Source organism: Physella acuta, unplaced genomic scaffold (assembly GCF_028476545.2).
Source record: "Physella acuta isolate Inbredline_101_S28 unplaced genomic scaffold, ASM2847654v3 ptg000798l, whole genome shotgun sequence".
Lineage (NCBI taxonomy): Eukaryota > Metazoa > Mollusca > Gastropoda > Physidae > Physella > Physella acuta.
Genome location: NW_026732316.1, coordinates 101,928 through 123,621, shown reverse-complemented (window position 1 = coordinate 123,621; position 21,694 = coordinate 101,928). Strand labels below are relative to the sequence as shown.

The following is a 21,694-nucleotide window of genomic DNA, read 5'->3' as shown; positions in this document are numbered from 1 at the left end:
ATAGCATTGTATTCATATAAACTATACATGCAAATATTTTTGTTTGAAAAAAAACAACAGTTCTATTAATTAGATAATTTAATGTTGTAAAGAGGGTGTGAAAAAAAATAATTTCAAGTTTGTTTCCAGTGTAAGTTGAATTTCAACGAATAAATAATAAAGAAGATCAAAATGGCAGAAAGGCTAAATAGCTTAGATTAATTAAATACAAATTGATGTATAGTACACATTTAAAAAAAACATTTATTTTACATTTAAGTTATTTGTCTACAAAAGCAAAAAAGTAAATTGATATGAAAATACCTGCTATTAAGCTATGGATAGCTTACGCTATTGAAAAATGTAGATGTAAATAAAAATGGAATTTATAAAAAAAAATATTTTTGTATTAGTCTTATTTTGTAGTTACTTCTTTTATGTCTTTTATCATTAAAAAATACTAAAAATAGTAGGCGTGTACTTTATATAAATGATTTGCGTACTATACTCCTAATTTACACCGTAAGAGTACTGAAGTTTAAATCCTCGACCACTGATTAAACCGTCAGACGTGAAGTCCAGGTACAGACCACTGGAAGAGCTGATAGATTTTGGCAAACTACTGCCGCAGTAGCTTCCAACCAAAGGATAGCTTGAGGAACTTCCGTTATAGACTTTGAGTGAATCGTATGGACAGGCAACCCCATTCTCTATGTCCATATCAGAGAAGCTGCAATGCAATACAAGCAAAGTACTTTTAAAATAATTGGATGATAAACAATTTTTTAATATAATAATTAATATAGTAGTTATAGTACTAGTTAAAATACATAAAAATAACGCTACCAGCAATCGCTTTTTTCAGAATATTATTAATTATAGTTATGTTATTAACTATTATTTACTTTTGTCATCAAAATTGAATAATATATCATGAAATAATTTTATGGAATATTTTTGTACATGAAATTAATTTTACGTTAACTACCTGATTGTAAGAACCTTCAGGGGCTTCGACGGTAGGGTCCAGTGACAGGTTGTATTGACCGGATACTTTGAGGGGTAACCAGGACTCACTATTAGGCCAGTGTTGTCAGTTATGGTTGTGTTACACGCTGTTTTTATTAATAGTATGCAATAAAATTAATAAATCTACTATGTAATTGAAATTCTTCAAACTTCTAAATTGCTATTGTGAGAAAACATGTTTCAAACTACAATTTGACATAATTAACTGAATTTTATTTTGTTTATTTAATGATAAAGTTTTTTCTATATATTTGAATTTGCACATTTTAAAATTTTAAGTATATAACCCTAGCAATATACGCATTGTATAACACTATACTTATGTACAATATTGCCTTCAGACTGCACAAGATATACACTGGACGTAATGCTTACACTAAATTATAATCCCTAACTTCTCTCCCATGATAATACGTTAGAATTACTACAAGTGTGCACACAACTGACCATTGATCTCGATACAAATTGTCTCGGTGCTGTCCAGTCTTGTCCACTCTGGACACAAACACTGCTCGACTCGTGGACTGGCAGAGACCAGCTTACAGTCATGGGAACATTTCTTTTCTCTACACAGGGCTGTATAATAACATAATTTTAATACACTCGGTACAATAAAAATAATGCATACATAATGCAGTTGTATAAATACATAGGTGTAGGTGGAAAGATCTTAATGTTCTAATTTTAACTTGAATATATTATATTCAGATAATTACAAAATAGTTCTGGTCAAAGAGTTCATAAAATATTGCAACAAAATTACATTATTTATATTTTTATTGGAGAGTCACGACAACAAAATGTTTGTATGGATTGAAACTTAATGCCACGAGTGATTTAATGCGAGTGAATAAAATAGTCTAAAACGGAAAATTTACTTTGACTACTTCATTAAATTTATTGGTGTTTTATACGCAAAAAAGTATTATTACGATTTAATCGGAGAAAAATACTAAAACATGATTTTCTTGAAATAGTGGTTTTAGTTTTTAGAGTTCTAAAGATAAAATAATTATAGTTTTATGCTAGAACACATTAGACAATTAAACATACGCTTAGAATCGTCAAATTTTATTAAACGTATTTTTCACAAGCCATTTATTTAAGTTTTGGTAGATCAATTTATAAAAGCACGCAACTCAATGACAAAGTAAAGTGATTAGTTTATATCTTTGACTTACATTCAACGATGTAAGACGCAAAAAATCCTCTTTTGTTTACAGACTCATCGGATGTGAATGAAATGAACAGGGCATTTCCAGATGAACTGATGACGTCCGTTATGCCGTCTATGCAGAACTGGGCGATAAGGTCTGAATCGTAACTGGCACCATCGTAAATTTCTAAGAAGTCGTATGGACACCCCTCTACTTGATAATCAGTGAAGCTGTTGATAACATTTTCGAAAGTATCAGATTTGCATTGCATACACGGCTTTTGGTTTGTGAGTCACGCATTTATACAATCTTAGATTATCTCCTATTATTAATGATTAAAATATGTGTATTGTTAATACATTTAAATTTTAAACGTACTTTTTTCCTATAATGAATACTGTAAGAATTGCAATACGCTTTTTCAATATGAAATAAATTTCTGGTAATAGTAACTATCGTAAGTTTTATCAATGATTAGTATATGTATACGATTAGTGTTATTGCGTATTTGTTTTTATAAATGTTGTTAGATCTAGAAGCTAACAATTACTTCAGCAAAATTATCGAGTTATTGTCGTTTGATGTTATGGTCCATGTGCAGGTTTCTCCATCCGGGTAGTTGTTGGGGTAGTTAGAACTCATGAAACTTCCAGATTTCTCCGTCAGTATTCGATTGCAATCTGGAACATGTTTAAAACTTCAGGTGAAAATAGCTTGGAAATATAAATTATCTACCGAGCAGCGGTTAGAATAGTTATGCTATCCACGTAAGTTCTATCTAGTTCGTGATTATGTAATGAATATATGAAAAAAAATCATTGTTCTCTTATATTACAATAAATTCTATTTATGGGCTGAATTTATACATGATTAGTAGTTTGGGACGTTCACCTGATAGTTGATTTGTAAAATTAAAGTTACGTTACTGATGGTGAAATCTGCAAACACGGCATCGTTTAGTTCTTAGTTAGCTAAGTCAAGAATATTTAGTTAAGACGAGACATTTCCATTACATCTGGTGTGTTTTAGTTATTATCAAATTAAATGAAGCAGCTTACCTGAACAAGTGCCATTGACTGGAGGCAGACCATTCAGACAAACACACTCGTATCCCAGGTCATTGCTATTGCACTTCCGGTCGCTCGGACAAGGGTTGCTGACACAGTGGTCCATAGACTTGTGACAGTCGGCTGTTGTTATACCGTCCTTGCACATACACACGCCCACAGCTTCATCGCAATACCAAGTGTTCTGCATTACACATCTGTTGGAGCAGTTTTTCGCTGTGAACAATAACAAACTCAGCCTTAACATGCAATATATTATTTTCTAATTTCAATACTTGTATGCAAATTACTGTTAGGTCCTTTATCATTTTGATTAACCATTTCGGGTTGTAAGGTCTGAATTTCTATGAACGAATATTAGTATATTGTTTCTATTAAATACGACAGGTAGGAAGGGTATCTAAAAGTGATACCCAATGATATCGACAGCAGAGTTTCTTCCAGGCATCTCTTCGGGGGGGGCGAAGCCCCCCCGAAAAATTTTTACCGCCCCCCCCGAACGAAATGAAATTTATATAATTTATATAGAAAATATATACTTTTAACAGTGTCCGCCCCCCCGAAGAAAGTTTACAGCCCCCCCGAAGATTTCAAATGCCCCCCCGGAGAAAAAAGTCTGGAAGAAACACTGATCGACAGTTGGGATAAATTACACTTTTTTTTTTTACTACGGTCAATGCTGCACATGTTGATGTTTACTTTAATAAAAAGTGAATGTTTAAAAAAAGATAATGATACTTTTATAAAATCTTATCAGTACCCAAGCATGATCTGGAGTCTGTTCGATTGAGAACATATCCATTGTTACAGCTGCAAATGTAGGACCCCTCAGTGTTTGTACAATTTTGATGGCAAGTTGTGTTGTCTTCGCATTCGTCGATGTCTAAAAAATTAGTAAAATTCCTTCACAATTAGAGTTCATGTTTTATCATAACAGATATCAGATATGGTTACTAAAAAAGCATGTTAAAGAGATAACACCCAAATTATGAACACCTCCAAATCATATATATATATATATATATATATATATATATATATATATATATATATATATATATATATATATATATATATATATATATATGTGTGTGTGTTGGATTATGTATGTCAGATAGCGAAAAGAAAACTTACCAAAACAATATTCTTCTAACTCCTCGTAGCCTTTAGGACAAGGTCCACAGACGTAGCCGACTGTACTGTTGCCTTGCTGAGCTGCCGTCAAATCTGTACATGTTCTGCCTTTGTAACAGGGTTTCGCAAGGCAGGCATCTAATTCGGACTCACAATATTCGCCTATATGAAAAGAAGGGACTCATAGGTCGGTTTTAATGCGTTTCCTGATAGTTAGTACTAACTTACCTTATTTAGGATAGAGTGAACTTGAAGTAGAGCACTGGATTGTTTACCCAAAAAGCCTGGAGTTTTAAATTCGGGTTCAAGGCTGTGAAACGTACCTGACTCTACCCAGCTCTGATGGTTACCTAACTTACGTTAAGAAAAGTAATCGCGGCTTAGCATATTGCTGATCAAACTTTTCCTTTATATGCCGATGTAACACACAAACACGTGAACTCTACTTCAAGTTACCTATGGATCCTTAGGTGCGTAAAGAGATTATTTATTTATTTTATATGTATACACTCTGTAGGTGTCTGAATATCATGTTAACAAAAGAAAAGTGCATTTAGGATTATTTCGACATTTTAAAAAATATATGCAATTATTTCAAGTACCTGTATACCCTGGTGGGCAATCACACTTTAGAATTTGAACTTGACCACCAAAGTACTCAACATTTCGCGCTTCCTTCCTATTGCAGCTTCCATTATTTCTGCACTGCGGGCAGATGGCTGTCTGTACATTTACCACGGGTGTGTAGCAATTCTTCGAGTCTTTTAGTCGGAATCTGACAACATAAAATGGCTTTGGTTACTTTTAAAATAGGGTTTTCCAGGCAAACTAATATATATATATATATATATATATATATATATATATATATATATATATATATATATATATATATATATATATATATATATATATAGTGCTAATTTAGATATTTTGATGTTTTGCGATAGGAATTAGTAATATAATTGAATGCATTAGTATAAAATAAAACAGTATACGAACGTTAATGTTATCAGAACTCACTAACAAGAATGTTTCTCTAGAGGTTGTGTATTGTTTTAACTAAAACTTGCTTTGTCGTATAAGATAATACCATTAACAAAAGATAATCAGACATGCATACACAAGGACTATTGATAAAACTTACCCAAATTTCACCGGTTTTAGTAAGGACGGTGTATAGAATAGAAAGCCACTCTGGTTAATTGACACTCCTGTTACATTCTCGTACAGCATGTATGTCAGGGAATCATTGTCCGCATCTGTACCGCTTATTCGTAGAGTATTGATTACTCCATCTTGTACAATCCATCTTTTATTTGAGTAGTTTACATTTTGCACAATTGTCATATTTGGGCAAGAGTTCGCTGTTAAAAAAGGAAACAATTCGCTTTTAAGCAACACTATTTTAAATATCAACGTTACGTTAAGTGCTAAGTCATTATCGTTCGCTTATAAAACATGTTTTTGTACCTGTTACAATGAAGCATTTATGTGTTTTAGAAATATTCAGCTTATTTGATCATATTTTAAAAGCTAATAGCTACATATATTGGATAAGGAGTCATCCATAAATGACGTCACGCTTTTTTGACAATTTTTACCTCCTCCACTCCCCTCCGTCACACATCGTCACAAAAAGCCAGACCCCCTAAAATGACGTCATAACTCAGTATACCCCCCCCCCCCGACGTTATTTTTTCAGCATCCTATCTGAACTCTGTCAACATAGAGTGTTTTAATCAATTTCTATTACAATTTTTCTAATAAACGCACGTCACAACACACCGTCCCAAAATTACGGACACCCCCCTACGAGTGTGATGTCATTTATGGACGACCCTTAATCTAGATCAACAATAAAGACTTTCTACTTACCTAATAATAAACGTTTAGCTAGTGACTGTTTCAATGTTTTGCCTGTATTCAATGCAAAAGCCGCATCGTTTGTTATGAAAAAGTCATAGATGCAGGCAGTGTTTCCTTCACCACAAAGTCTTGTAGCAGCCTGTAGGAGCGTGGCATTGACGGAATCCAAGAACACGGGTACAAATGTAGGATGTTGATAGTCAGAAGCTGTTTTTCCGCTCTTGTAGACAAATACTGAGTTGTTCGGTGTAACTTGGTCTAGGAAAATTAAATCTTGTTTTGTTTATTTATAAAAAGATCAGGTTTTTTTAAAGTGGATTTAACAAACCTATGACTGCAATATTTAAAGAAGGGTAGTGGTAAAATTAGATGATGGCGATTCTAATGATAAATGCAAACATAATGAACATGTAGATACATGTAAAATTTAAGTATAAAAAAGAAGTAAAAAGGGAAATTATATAATCTGTATTTTCATAATCTTAAATATCAAGTTATTACGGAGATTAAAATATAAATAAACGCACATTCGCTTGCAAAGTTGTAGAAAATCTGACTTTCTGTTAAATTAGGTGGCAGGATTGTCCCATTAGGTAAGGTAAATTCATCGTTTGTTTTTCCATTGAAGTTTCCAAGCAGTCCTTTAGTTTTGTTCTTTAACGTTTTCACCACTTGCATCTCTAGTTCCAGATTTTTTATTCCAACATTTACAGTAAATGAAACTCCTAAACAAGAAAATATTAAATTTGATTTTTACAAATCAATATTTTTAAACTTCCAAATAATATGATGGATCAAGCTATAAACGGTTTTATAAAATGTAAATAAAACATTTGATACTCTTTCAATAATAGTAGGAATACGTTAGAGTTTTACATTTCTCAATTTACAAATTATACCCTAGCGTATGCATTTGCATGCTAGTAACTTACCGCAAGGGAATGAAACACGAACTTTCGTCTTGTTGCCACTATTATCACGAATCACTTCAACTTCGTCAAATGAGTACTTGTAGCGCACTTCACGATAGAAACTGTCTGTCACATTTGATCCTTTGACGAGAATCTGCATTGCTGTTGTTGAGTGGGATTGACACATTTTAAACCGATATTTTAGCTCCGTATTTTAGTTCCGTAATTGCATTTTTCTATAATTCTATTTTTAAAGTTAATTAAAATCCTAGTAATTTACTTCGGAAATTAAAACAAGTAGTATTGAAAGGGTCACACAGACTAAGGGACTAAGGAGAAACAAAATAATTAATAATTCACCAAAAATCTATTAGATACATACAATTCAAATTTCTACAATCGTATTTATGTTAATACAGTTATAATACAAGATATATTTTGTGTCGTTTATATAAAGCAAAAGCTTTTCTCTTATTGTAATAATATTTTTTATAAATTTTCGTAATCTATTGTAAACAATTTTCCGAAACTTTACATACCATAATTAAAACTTGGGATTTGGTTTCCTAAGTTTACGAACTACAATTTAAATGTTTTAGAATATTTTTAAGTTAGCTTTATTCGGGTCTGACTAAACATTCTAAACTTTTCTAATTTTGTCACAATAAAATTCTGGTAGGTCCAGCTATAGACAGAAATGTTATACATCTATTTGGTAAATTTTATCAAGACAAACCTAAATTTTGGAAAACTGCAGTCCCCCATTTCTAAAAGAGTTTTGGGTCAAATTATTTATAAAAATCGTGTGCAACTCGTGGTGTTTTATAGCTCCTTGATTATAACAACTATAGTAACAAATATATCTGTGTATATATAACAGGGTTTTATTTGGTGAATTTTTTTTTCAATTTTCCATTGTCTGGGTGACCCTTCACCTTTAAAAAAATAAAATCGTAGTTAAAACAAATTAAAAAGCAATAGAAAATACAATAGCTCCTGTGATTGTTATTGCAAATTTTTTTTATTTAATTCATTATTAAACATTAACTCTGATTGCTAATTAAAAATATTAAGTGAACAGAAGTAAACAAAAATACTAATTACGCTTCAATTATCTGGTCAATGTATTTTGTATTAAAAGAAAACAGCTGTTAGGATTAACTTTCGGTTGTAGTTGGTATATATATATATATATATATATATATATATATATATATATATATATATATATATATATATATATATATATATATGTATATATATATATATATATATATATATATATATATATATATATATATATATATATATATATATAGATATATGTAATAATGTAATATATATAATATATAAATATAAATAGTGTATTACAAATTTCAGTTTTTCTTTTTACAAATACTCTGGTCACATTTGTATCTTGAGCTAATTATATTTAAAAAATAGTGATTTTGTCCTTTGTAAATTAACCAAAACTTGAAAAATCTTGAGTACATCACATTTTTAAAAACTCACATGTCTTTGAATCGGAAAGCTCCACTTGTACATGAGTGCCAAATCCATCCTTGGCAGCGAAAGCCGTGAACACCGTTCCATTCGATAATCCGCTGCTAGTCTGAAGCCTGTCTGTTCTTGCCTTAAAGGGATGGTACATTTATTTTGTAACATTCATTGAATCCTCCCCAAATACAAATACAGTTACTCCATCACCATATTATCTAACGTTTCAACCATAAACTAAGATACTTTTGAGTACGCAATGTGTTAACTTTAACTTACACTTTTTTATGTATCACTTTATTCAAATAATATTTCTTATCAACAATAGTAAATATTACCAAGCCTTGAGTTAAAAAAATAATAATCCTAAGCCATTTGTGTGATCGTCGTCACTGACCTCTACACATATAAGTTATTTTGCATGACTAACAGAAAACAAGGACAATTCAATATTACGATTGGGTAGCATTTAACACAATGCAAGATTAAGAGAAATGACTAATTTAATATAATGTCTATAAGTGCATGCTGATTCTTTGGGTTACATGTTTGCAATAGATAAAATACGTTTTACTTATTATACTACTAGTTAATTGTAAATGTATTAATTTATTATAAAAAAATATTATTGCAATTACCTGTAGTGAAAATTGTTCACTCTGTACATACATTAGAGTGTATTCTCCCCATCCGTTCATTAGGTACGTGACGTTATCTAATGTCACGACAGTGGGATCACCCAGTAAATAAGCTGAAAATGATATGTTTATTTCAATTGTTTGGTTTTTTTGGAGGTGTGGGAGTTGGCAGTTGTTCAGCAATCAGTGTTTCTTCCAGACTTTTTTCTACGGGGGGCACTTGAAATTTTCGGGGGGGGGGGGGGGCGGTAAACTTTCTTCGGGGGGGGGGGGGGGGGCGGACACTGTTAAAAGTATATATTTTCTATATGAATTATATAAATTTCATTTCGTTCGACGTTTTGCATGGGATAGGGTTGGGGTGGGGAAATTGGCGGTTGTAAAGCATTTAAAAGATTTATAAGACGCCACAAATTTCCTGACTACCTTAAGAATTATGTTTAGTATAAAACAGTAACTAAGGAATTCAAATTAGCTAAAATAATTATATTATTTACAGACGGCTGCTAATGCAGCTTTATGATCACAATACTCTCGAAACATAATTAATACACAATAAGTTATGGTTTACCTGGAACAAACTCAACGTCATAGGTACATTCCATATCGGGGTAAATTTTGTAGAATCTTTTGCACAGCTTATCACTATTAGCACCATTACAACACAACTGATGGGCGGCCATGCTTTCAGTGACCCCTTCAAACCACCCCGGTTCGCCAGGAACTACATGGCCAGAGTCAGGCGAGTTGTTAATCAGGGTTGACTCCGACAGTCTAATGGCATACGATTCCCAGTCGATGCTGTTCGATGGTCTATTCCATTTATAGCAACACAGCTAAAAAATTAAAACTGCATGTAAACGTGTATTCACGATATTATATAAAGACTAATTAACATTTTAATATATTTTGTCAGACTATATTATTCTTTACTCCAAGATAATTATTTAATTACTTTTTACATTTAAAAAAAAAACATTGGGCAATAACACAATTCAAATAACTAAACTATTAATTAAAGAAATGTAAATCTAATCATAAAACTAATTTTATTTGCATGTGTTTCATCGTTGCATTTCATCAAGGCTTTAATTTTACTTATGATAATAAATGAATTTCAAAACAGGTACGTAAATAATGGCTATATCGCTTTACGATTACCTTATTAAGAGGGTTGGTTGAGAGAAGCCTCCTTTTCGCTACTAAACTTATGGAGAAACAGTAAATGTTATCTGGTGTACGTTCCTGAAAGATGACCCACTGTAACCCGAGGCGGTCGAGAGAACACGGACATTTGTACAGCTCTTCTATCTCTTGCTGGTATTTCTCGTTTGTTATCAGACCGCTATTTTTACACACGAATCTTTCACATTGTTGACTTGGAGTTGGTGGTGGTATTGGTGGTGGTAATCCACTTACTTTAAAGAATTTAATTTGTTTAGCACCTTCACCTGTGATATTTAAAAACATATTTAATATAAGATTAAATATTTTTATGTAAGAGTTAGTAGATAGGTTTTCTATTATAGCTACGTTTGTTTTCCAAGCCAAACTCTGAGTCAATGACTAACATGACAAAAAAGAGCATTAAATCTGATCAGTTTTCTTTCTCTAATATTTCTTTATTAAAAAAACTAACCTTTTTTAACTTTGCCTCATATTTAAATTATAAATACAACATTTGTGAACCTCAGTTATTTATTGAACAGTGCGATTGCGAATGTATACCACTAACATTTAAAATTTTCGTAAGTCATGCATATATATTAAAATCCAATCGCAACTATTACAGACGCTAAAAAGAAGTTATTTATCAAAGAAAATTAATTCATTTCAATATTATGATCTACCTGAGTTAAACCAAGCAGGGTCAAGGATGATGACTTTTTCGAATCCTGAACCTGCGAAGTAGCCTACCTCAACAGTGTTATAGCACCAGCTTACCATGCTATTGGGGTAGATGTATAACACATAAGAGGTTTCTATTGCTGAAAGTTAAAAAAAAAAGAAAGTGTGTTATTAGTGCAATTTAAAATGTTACCACGGGTGAAATTCCGTTTGTAAGTTTGCCCCATTCATGTTTGATGAAGCAAGTAAAATTAACCGAGGCATCGAATTGAATAAAATTATATAAAAACACAAAACATATGAATTGCAGTTGAAAACGTATATTACTTTAAACGAATACTTCTAAATACAAAGTGTAAGTCACACGGATTTTATATAACAGAACATGGTAAACATCGCTACACTATTTTGTTTGTATTTTAGGGAATGAACTTAAGGTTGAAATAATGTCTGAAAAGTCTCCTCTATTTCTCTCTCTCTGACAGCAAGAAAGTGAAAAGCAAACAACCTTAATGCGTTATGGAAAACTTTAGCAAGTAGGCACGTTTTTTTTTGTCCTAAAGAATTTCTTTCCTATCCACAACACACTGTTACAATTTTTATAATTAGGGATAACACAGAGTGCAGTTTCAAACAAAATTATCATTCTATCACTTGGAGTCGTATTGTAATAGTACTATGTTGTAAAATAACATACCAGAAAAATCACCGCTGGATTCTTTTGCAAATCCGCTTACAAAAATTGCTTGAAACGTGTTTCTTTTTGCTGCGTTCCTCTGCTAATTTACAAATACAATTTTTGATATCTAAAAATGCATACTTTGTAAAGAGATGGATTAACACACTGTTTTAAATAAAATAAATTTAAATTTAAAAGGTATAAATTATAACTAGTTTCACTGAGTTAGAAAACTTCCTTACAGCATATTTAACGTTTTCCCATGTTACCACTAAAACAGTTTTGACATCAAAGTCTGTGAGCTTTGCTTCTCTGATAATATCCTTTTTGGCTCTGTTCATTACTGTCTGCTTTTCAGGTGAAGAGATACTAGATGCTTCAGAAAATACAGAAGGCTCGCATTTCTCATACAGGTGATAATATATATCACAGCCTTCCTCAGATATGCTAGTTTTAAAAGGTTTTATTAAGAAAACCCCATCAGCATTTTTGTCAGAGTTATCTAAACTTATCACTCCTTCGAGATGAATCTGCAACAGAAAAAATGTGTAACTAATGAAATAGATGGGTCTTGCTGGAAGAATGCACTGTTATATAATATGTGTATATGTATAGTCAGAATAAAAAAAGATGATCCAAATTACAATGCCAATTATCCAGGATTGCTAATTATAACGTCACACGAATACCTTACATTAAATTGCCCTGCGTTGTGGTGACCATGTATTTCGCGTGTGTTAAAGTATTAGACGATCGAAAGGTTGATATTTTAAAACATATCACTTAATGTTCTAAGTAAATAGGATCAAATGGGTTTGTATTTGAAAGATAAATCAAACAAAATGGTAATTTAACAGTGTATTTTGTGTAAACAATTATAATGAATCGACTAATCGAATAACGTGTATCACTCTTTTGACACATGTGTATTATTTACGTATAGAGAAATTATATGATAGAACAAAAAAGATGTGACTTACATTATGTTCTATGTTCGGACCTAGCTAATTATTATAAAAACATAGTAATGCACACATTATAAATATAATTCGCTAATACGTATCAAATAACTCACATATGCATTGTTTACAGAAGTCGTCCCAAAAGGAACAGCTTCATTGTAAGTTACAGTACCAAAAGTACCCCTTGATTTTTTGGAATCACTTGCTGTATTACCATAAGGATACAAAGGGACTGAAAATACAAAAAAAAATCATTTGCTCTTAATCTATGTCTTGTGTTTAATCACATTAATCTCTCTACATCAGGGGTTCCCAACCCCGTGCCCGCGGGCGCCATGGCGCCCGCCGAACGATTCGTATGTGCCCGCCTCTCATTATTCGACAGAGACAGAATTTTTTTCATAAACATTATCGAAAGGTTGAAGGGGCTGGAAATCGAAAGTTAGAGGGGGGGGGGGGGTGCAAATCGAAATTTGAAGGGGGGGGGGGGTGCAAAGGGGGTGGAAATCAAAAGTTTGAGGGGGGGGTGTGAATTGAAAGAGTTTTGACCCGGGGTGACGGGAAGGGTCGCTACGCCTCTGGTAGGAGATTTAAAATAGGTGTATAAATATACACGGCTTAACTTTAACAAAGGGGCTGTACTCAAACACTTTGTGATGTGCTATTGTGTATGGATTAAAAAACTTACTGCTACAGTAATGGATATTGCCTGTTCTTGCTACATCAATTGTTCCCTCAGGACATAAGCAGCTTTCTCTGCCATTTAAGGTGAAGCATTCCTTTTTATTAGGAATGCACGTTATGGCAGATGTGCACGTCGTAATGATAACTAGAAAATATACAAAAGAAACACATATACTCATAAACAAATTTATATATATATATATATATATATATATATATATATATATATATATATATATATATATATATATATATATATATATATATATACATACATATATACATATATATATATGTATATATATATAAAGTATATATATATATACTATAACTATATATATATATACATTATATATACATATATATATATATATATATATATATATATATATATATACAAATTAAAGTTTAAATTAGCTGTATTTACATATGACATACATAATATTACATATATTATTAGAATGGCGTTGTCAGAAACACATGGCTCAGGTATGAAATAAAGCCGCTGTCAAATCAATTTTTTTCATTTACCATATGTAAAAAAGCATGGCTAGTGCACTGCAAACATATCTAACATTTGCACGTGGTCCAGAAGTTCGAGCCAACAAAGTATAAAATGGCTTTCATGTGTTCGTAATATTTTCAAGATATATGTCGTCGAGAGAGACGATGGACTCAAAGTTTCTTCCGGGCATCTCTTCGGGGCTTTTACCAGTGTCCGCTCACCCCACCCCACCCCCCCCCCCCAAGAAAATCTTGACCGTCCCCCCACCCCCGAAAATATCAAGTGACCCCCCCCCCAGAGAAAAAAGTCTGGAAGAAACACTGCTCAAAGCCGTGTTATTGGCATGCGTGGAGAGGCAGTGACTGACTTTCAACGATACAACAAGGTCATATGGAAAGTTGTATTAGGCTATTGCAATTACAGCACTATTTAAAACCAAGGTTTAGGAAGAATTTCAGACAAACTAAACAGTTATATAATAACTCAAATATGTTGCTAGTTAAGCAACAACGCCTGCTTCCAGCCCTTCTAAAAATCTACCCAATATTACTAAGAAAGTTAGTATGTATTTAAATCGTCATCAATGTATATATGTGTGCCTATGTCATATTCAGAAGTAAATATTGTGGAGTTTTATAGACCTGTATACGTCACACTAGTGCGAGCTGTAAAAATTGACAATCAGAAATGTTTTTTTCTGACGGTGCTGCGTGTTAAGCTCTGTAGAGTCTGGCTAAAACTGATCTGTCATTTCTAGGGCTAAAGTGTTTACCTCTGTCTACCTTTTGAGTTGGAATACCTCTGTATGTCAGCATTAATATTTTAGTCTTACTCTGATATACTCACCCATTGTGTAAATTATTAAAGAGCAAACCAATATTGTTATCAATCGCCATATCTATAATAGAAATGGCAGTTGTGTACATCATTTCCTGAGACAAACCGCCTCTTTGTGTAACCTACATTTATTTTCCGTTTGCTTATCTTAATTAGTATATATTTTTAGCCACATTGACCGACTAGTAGATTAAGAAATCGACATAAGAAATGTGTTTTATTTTCATACTTACTTTCACAGATTCCTAATGAATTCTCCTTGTAACCCTCCCGACATGCGCAACTGTAGCTACCCAGTGTATTTGTGCATACAGCATTGTCCTTGCACTTCACAGATAAGCATTCGTCTACGTCATTATCACAGTAAGTACCGGTATACCCGGGTTTGCATACGCAGATACCCTTGGTGCTGTCGCAAAATTCTGTATTTACCTGCTTGCAGCCACAGTCGTATTCACATTTTTTTCCCCAAGTGAATGGTCGACAAGCTGTTTGTCAAACGAAAACAGAATGTAAGTATGTAATAAATATCACCGATATGTGAACATAATTATTATAATAAGTTCATATCGACTGTGTTTTAAAAAAAAATAATATATATAATACAGTTTTTTAAAAAGCAATGTATAATTTAACCACTGCACGAATAGTTACTTGTTGAATATATTACTTGATTTACAAATGTATGTAGACCTATAACGTAATTGTAAAAACAGCAATATTGAATTGTAAAAAAAAGTCGTAAGTTTTGAGCCAAAAGGTCCCAATTAGTTTGATCAGGAAATCTGTCTTTGATGTGCCTCCTGGGGTAACGAACGTTTTTGAGCAGCTTGGCAGTTAAAATTAATGAGAAATCCATAGCAATCTGCATATATATTGTATCAACCTAAGAAAAAAACTGAATGGACAGTACTTGCCTAACTTTGATAGATCTCGTTTTCATTAGAAAGCGACGGAAAACGTTAGGAGAATAATTAAGTATTCCTTTGTTACATTTAAGCATAGTGTACTGCAGCCACTTTCGAAAGAGAGTAGCAAATTTATAATTATTATAAATGTTTTACTTAAATAAAATCAAAGAAATTAACGGATACATATATGACATTGGAAATAAATACTTAATATAATGTAGTTTTATGTAGAATCTTAATCTATACATTAATCTCTCTCTCTCTCTCTCTCTCTCTCTCTCTCTCTCTCTCTCTCTCTCTCTCTGTATATATATATATATATATATATATATATATATATATATATTATGTAAGCTTTCATATTAAATATATATTATACTTGTGTAAGTGTGAAGAAAAAATCTAAAATGTATATATTATACTCGTTTAGATTGTGGTTAATTGTGATATATCTCAACTCGATTTTTTATATTTAGTAATATAAAAGCTTTTATTAAGAATAACCAAAATTTATTTCAACTCACGATGTATATAATAATTTCCTGTAAAGCCTGTGTGATACCCATAGGCTGTTCGAAGCTGCAGAATCATTGCATTTGTTTCTGTTCTGATCAAGCGAGGAATCTTAGTGCCACAGTACTGTCCGATCTGTTGGTCAGTACCTAATCCCCCGTCAAAAATGTTCAGGGTGTCTTCGTAGCAATAGGCTCTTTCTACCAATTGAAAGTTTCCGTCTTCCACACTAGTAAAACATTTCAAAAGTAGATAATGTAGTTTTTATAATCAACTTCATGATTAAACGTTATAAATTGCTTTATAAAAGATTAAAATGGTTATGTTTTGAGTTATTTAACATCTTATTAAGTTTCAGACTTATGTTAAATATAGTCTGATTTAATATTATTTTTACAAAAAAAAATATTATTTTTTAATAAGAAATGTTTTTAAAAATATTGTAAAAAATAATAATTTTTCCTGTTTATATTTATGCTTTTAGAAAAGAATGAAGTTTGTGTGATTTACTTTTAGCATTGTAACTTCTATAACCTGAATTGAAGATAAAACATTTCTTACTTAGAAGATCACAAATCGCGGGTGTGTCTTCTGTGTGAACAACTAGCGAAAACAAACTTACTGAAAAGTTATCACATCTCCCTGATCTCCAGTAATGAACCAGTTACACTGAGCTCGATAGAGAGGGTATGTGTTATATTTATGTGTCTTGATCACTCCGCTATCTATCTTAACCTGCTGTTGATTAACCAGGATGGGAGATAAGGTGGTATCACAATCTGTGCAGAAAAATTTGATTACATTATGAGACTTTTAAATAAAAGACTATAGAAGAGCACATAGAACGCACTATTTTTCTCCACCTATCTCGCCATAATCTCTCATTACCACAAAAATCTCGTGCTACACGAAATGTGCCCCTTCCATACTGTACTGATCTCCGTAAAGTCTGGTTTTAAGCGGGAAAGCTCACATGCGAGTCAACAAATAAGTACATTTCGCCTTCACTATCCATGATCCTGAAACGCTTGCCCTCATCCACAAGACACTTCGTCGACCTTACTTCTAAAACTGTCCCCATCCGCCCCGTAATGTATGTTTGACACTAAGAAAGTAAGTCACAGTAGATGCATATTGATTACGTGATCTTCCTAAATATTAGTAAAGGTATCCAATAGATACTAAAGTGACGCACGCTTTTCTTTATAGTTCTTTAAATAGTAGTGTTGAATTTATTTTCTACTTTTTCGTGCATTATTACTTAAAAGCTTGTTATTAAAACGTTTTTTATGAAATTGTTTTTGCTCCTAACCATGCGAGCAGCAGATTGCACATAAAGCTGCGGTAAATACATTTCAAAATGCCACCAAACATGCAACGAATGGTTGTACTGGTCCCACTTCAGCAATATATTTATTCCAAATAAGAAAGAACGCTCAAATCAATGTGGACAATACAAAATATAATATTGTTATTGTAACAGTCAAATGTGGGAGTATTTGTGTGGGGTGAATGTATGTTACGAGTGGAGGTGTGAAACGGATATGTAGGAATATAAATGGACAAAACATTGTGGGCAGGGGCATGCGCAAAAGAAATGTGGAAGTGCGGGAGATTGAAGGTGAAAGGCGTTGTTTTTGGTAGTGTAGCTGCTGTATCCGTGATATCACTAAAATTGTAAAAATTATCCCCAGGATAATGGTTGTTTGGCGTTATCTATCAGGCCTTAAAATATAATAACACAACAGTGATGCGGTTTGTATTTGCCTTTAGTTTGTGCCATGAAGTTGGCTGTATAAACAGGGTGTGACAGTTATCATTATTAAACAATAATTATAGTTACGTTATTCCATTGTGTCTTAAGGATTGAGACATTATTAGGCTAATTTTCTATGCTAAACGTTACACAATATATGTACCTGGACTACATGTGAAACTCCCTGGTATATTGGTGCACTTTTCCGTCTCTACACAGGAGTGGGTACCTGTAAGACATTCATCAATGTCGACATCACACTTAGCGCCTGTCCATCCAGATCTGCAGACACATGCGCCTGTAACACTGTCGCATGATACTGAGTTTTCCACCTTGCATAGGCACGGAGTATTACACTGAAGAGTGCCATAATGAAACGGTGGACAATCTGTAGATAATGTAGACATTTTAACATTATTTTGTAGTTACAGAAAATAAATATTATTTCCTTTACAGTGAAGAGAAGAAAATGTATCTACATAATAAAAGAAAAGGAAAAAAAAACAGAAGTCTTTGTCAGTGTTTGTGGTTGTGTCTGTGTTTCTGTTCGTGTCAGTGCCCGTGCTGATCCCCGTGACTGTGTCTATGGCTATGGCCATGCCGTGACATGACCTTGACCTTGTCCATGTCCGCGTCTGCGCATTTATTCGTGTTTATGTCTAAGGCTATGTAGAATGCATTGTTAAGAAAATAAAATATTCAAATAACTTACAATTTACTTTTGCCACGAAAGCCAAGTTGCGTGATTTCGATTCTGACTGGTAAACAATAAACACATTTGGACCAGGAATTCGGATTAGTCGAGGAACCGTAGTGCCACAGTAGATTTTATCATACAGTGGGGCTCCTGGATAGGTTCCCACGTATATAGCTATGTAAGTTAGGCAGGTAACTTCAGTTTTTGCAGAGCTGACACTAGATATGCATAAACAAGAGAATAATTTCAGTTACTAAAGCAAGATTTAAAGATTTTTATATTTTTAATACATTTTTAAAATTAGTAGAAATATGCATTTATTTTCCGTCAAACTGTTGAAAAAAAATCAGTTTTAAGAAAAAATAAACCGGGAGTGATCTCCCCTAAACTTTCTCGAATATTCTTATATAACTTGGAATATAGACATGATTTTTAATTACTTAAACTTTTAAAAATAGAATAGAATCTCATAGAAAAAAGAATTGCACACCAAGTGAACGCCAAATAAAGATGTGCATAATAGTGCGCAATATTATTAGTACTTTATAAATTTACATGCGTTTTTTGAGAAATCGGAAATAGCGTAAATTAGTACTTTCGGTCAACAGAAATTACTCACAATTTCACAGAAGGTAGACAATTAGATCTTTTACTTACATGTGAAGTTTCATTTATCTATCTGAAATAGTACTCAAGTTATAGGCTTTTGAAAAATTCAAAGTAGAAAAGGTACCACTTCCGGTTATTGGAAATCGCTCAAAAGTGGACATGGATATACGATTTCGATAATATACTTATATATGAAATTTCATCAACCTAGCTGTAACGGTACTCAAGTTATCGTGTTTACACACACACACACACACACACACACAGACAGACGCACAGACATACGGACAAGATTGCAAAATTATGTTTTTCCGTATCAGTGAGGTGTAAAACGTCGAGATTTGAAAAAATCTCGATTTTTTTTTTTGCACGATTACAATACTTTATACTTCGTATATACGAGAAAGTAAAAATAGCACTATGTTTACGAATACGCAAACAAAGGTACTATTTACTTCATTTAATTGTGTAGGATTAAATTCTTTCATTTTTATTAATTGATAGTGTGTAAGAAAGAAACTATTTTAAAAAAAAAGTAATAGTATATAATAACCTGATCGATATTATGCTTCCAACTGGTGCACTAATGGCCCAGTAGCAAAATATTTCCGTGGTTCTCAGAGGTGCTATAGTAATGGGGTTCAATCCTGCTGCGATGCTTTTTACGCAATTGGGAAGATAATCTGCAAATTATAATTAATTACTAATACATTTCTAACTACTACTGAAAATTAATGCAATATTTTTAAGGAAATAAATCGGCTTATTATGCTTGTTGTTTTGTATTTTCACAGTTTTAATAAGCTTTATAACTACGCTACTTCGTAACGTGTGCTTAATTAAGCACTTTTACATATTACTAGAGCCTGTAAAATTTACATAATTTACAGTCATGTTACATCTGAAGAACAAACATAAAACTAATTTTATTTGTATCCAAATGGTCCTATGATGTGTAGCTCATCGTTTGGGCCATGAATTTATGAGTATGCTTTTATGGTTGTGACGGGGCTTATTTTTCTAATGGGCAAATAAGATGAACACATTTTATATTTTAATCTTGTGTGTGCTTGCAGTCTAAAAAAACTTACTGTGTCTCTTTGTGAACACGGATCAACACACTGATAAATTACATTCTATATCTGCCTAAAACTACTAAGTCTAGCAGGCTTTGTGAAAATGTTTCATGTGTAACAAGTTAACGATGTCATATTTAGAGATTACATGTAACTTTTATTTCCAAACTTAATTCAAATAGTATTCTAATACGTTTTACTTACTAGACTCCATCACGGTTCCAACAAGTCCATTAGCTTCTATAGAATCATCTGAGGTGAATCTAATAAACATCTTATTGGTCGTTGACCTTATTGGAAATTTGAATTTTTGGGATCCACTGTAGACTGCAAGTAGTTGCGACTTTGCGTCAGGGCCATCATAAAAATAAACAAAATCGCGTCCACTTTGCGTTTCAAGCGTCGTGAATCTAAAAAAAATTGTTTAAATAAATAATCAATTCATTTGTCTTGAATCTTATGAGCCACCCATACAACTTTTTATGAATTGTCTATTTAAATACTTACTTTAAAAGGACAGTAGTTGTATCCTTTGTCTGAATCATCCATGAACATTCAGCATTTGGCCAGTACGGACGACTTGCAAGTTTTATAATACCATTTGTCTTAAGTTTAGAATCACAAGCTTAAAAGAATAATGTTAAAATTTAGAAAATGTATGCATTTCTGAAGACTTAAACAATGCACATAATGCTGAGATGGTAGTACGCTTAAATTAAAATTCGCAATAACAAGTTATTATATGGGTCTATTCAGTAGGCAGGGGAAGGGTTAAGGAACCACAAAATGACAACTGTTTTACGTTAAGTTACAGTTATTGTTGACGGCGGACTTAAATCGCTATTGTTTATTTCTTAAACACCTAACACTCAGAGTCGCAGCCTCTTGAACAACAATGTATATCATTGTAATGAGAATCGTCTATAAATCTTGGATACGATTAGAAATATCACAGGAAACTATTTTATAAGCATATGGAACTCAGTAGACTACACGTTTTCTGACTAAATTAAATTTAAATCGGTTCAGGGATGTCCAACGTGAGGGGTGACAGTAATGCGTGGGTGGATAGGTTAAGTATTCAACCAGGAAATTACTGTAGATAGTTAGGAGAACATAGTACTGATTTTATTTTTCGCATAGTGTTTTTTAATGTATACCTTTTTTACTTCTTCAAACCACTTTAAAATCTTTTCAATTATGGCGGATGGAATAGAGAAATTTGAAAACTTTTCATTACTTGATTTATTTACAAAGAAAAATGCAACTTAAAATGATAAAGAAGGCACTATAGTTCTCTAACAACGTTACAACAAGAACTTTCAATACACTATGC

At 32.5% G+C, this 21,694-nt stretch overlaps 1 protein-coding gene across 1 annotated transcript; it reads right to left on the bottom strand.

The window, feature by feature from the left end:
* Positions 1 to 399: 399 nt before the first annotated feature.
* Positions 400 to 18,575, bottom strand: LOC131951106 (mucin-like protein). The gene is made up of 27 exons (XM_059313393.1): positions 18,482 to 18,575; positions 18,140 to 18,364; positions 16,843 to 16,999; positions 16,232 to 16,449; positions 15,030 to 15,284; positions 13,459 to 13,599; positions 12,884 to 13,002; positions 12,051 to 12,338; positions 11,827 to 11,905; positions 11,132 to 11,269; positions 10,443 to 10,732; positions 9,853 to 10,117; positions 9,282 to 9,394; positions 8,659 to 8,779; positions 7,168 to 7,308; positions 6,763 to 6,960; positions 6,245 to 6,493; positions 5,514 to 5,733; positions 4,969 to 5,141; positions 4,367 to 4,528; positions 3,993 to 4,115; positions 3,224 to 3,448; positions 2,716 to 2,845; positions 2,190 to 2,395; positions 1,456 to 1,584; positions 968 to 1,094; positions 400 to 709 (listed from the first exon to the last, which is right to left on the bottom strand). The coding sequence occupies exons 1-27, from the start codon at positions 18,573 to 18,575 to the stop codon at positions 490 to 492; spliced, it is 4,806 nt and encodes a 1,601-aa protein (XP_059169376.1). The 3' UTR covers positions 400 to 489.
* Between the last annotated feature and the right edge of the window lie 3,119 nt (positions 18,576 to 21,694).

What these genes read in the sequence shown, in the direction of transcription:
- LOC131951106 (XM_059313393.1), bottom strand. Translation starts at nt 18,575, where the DNA reads ATGGCCATAGCCATAGACACAGTCACGGGGATCAGCACGGGCACTGAC. An exon ending in AGGAAATTATTATATACATC is followed by an intron (nt 15,285 to 16,231) that starts GTGAGTTGAAAT and finishes TTTGACAAACAG; the next exon opens with CTTGTCGACCATTCACTTGG. An exon ending in GTGAACAATTTTCACTACAG is followed by an intron (nt 8,780 to 9,281) that starts GTAATTGCAATA and finishes CATCCCTTTAAG; the next exon opens with GCAAGAACAGACAGGCTTCA.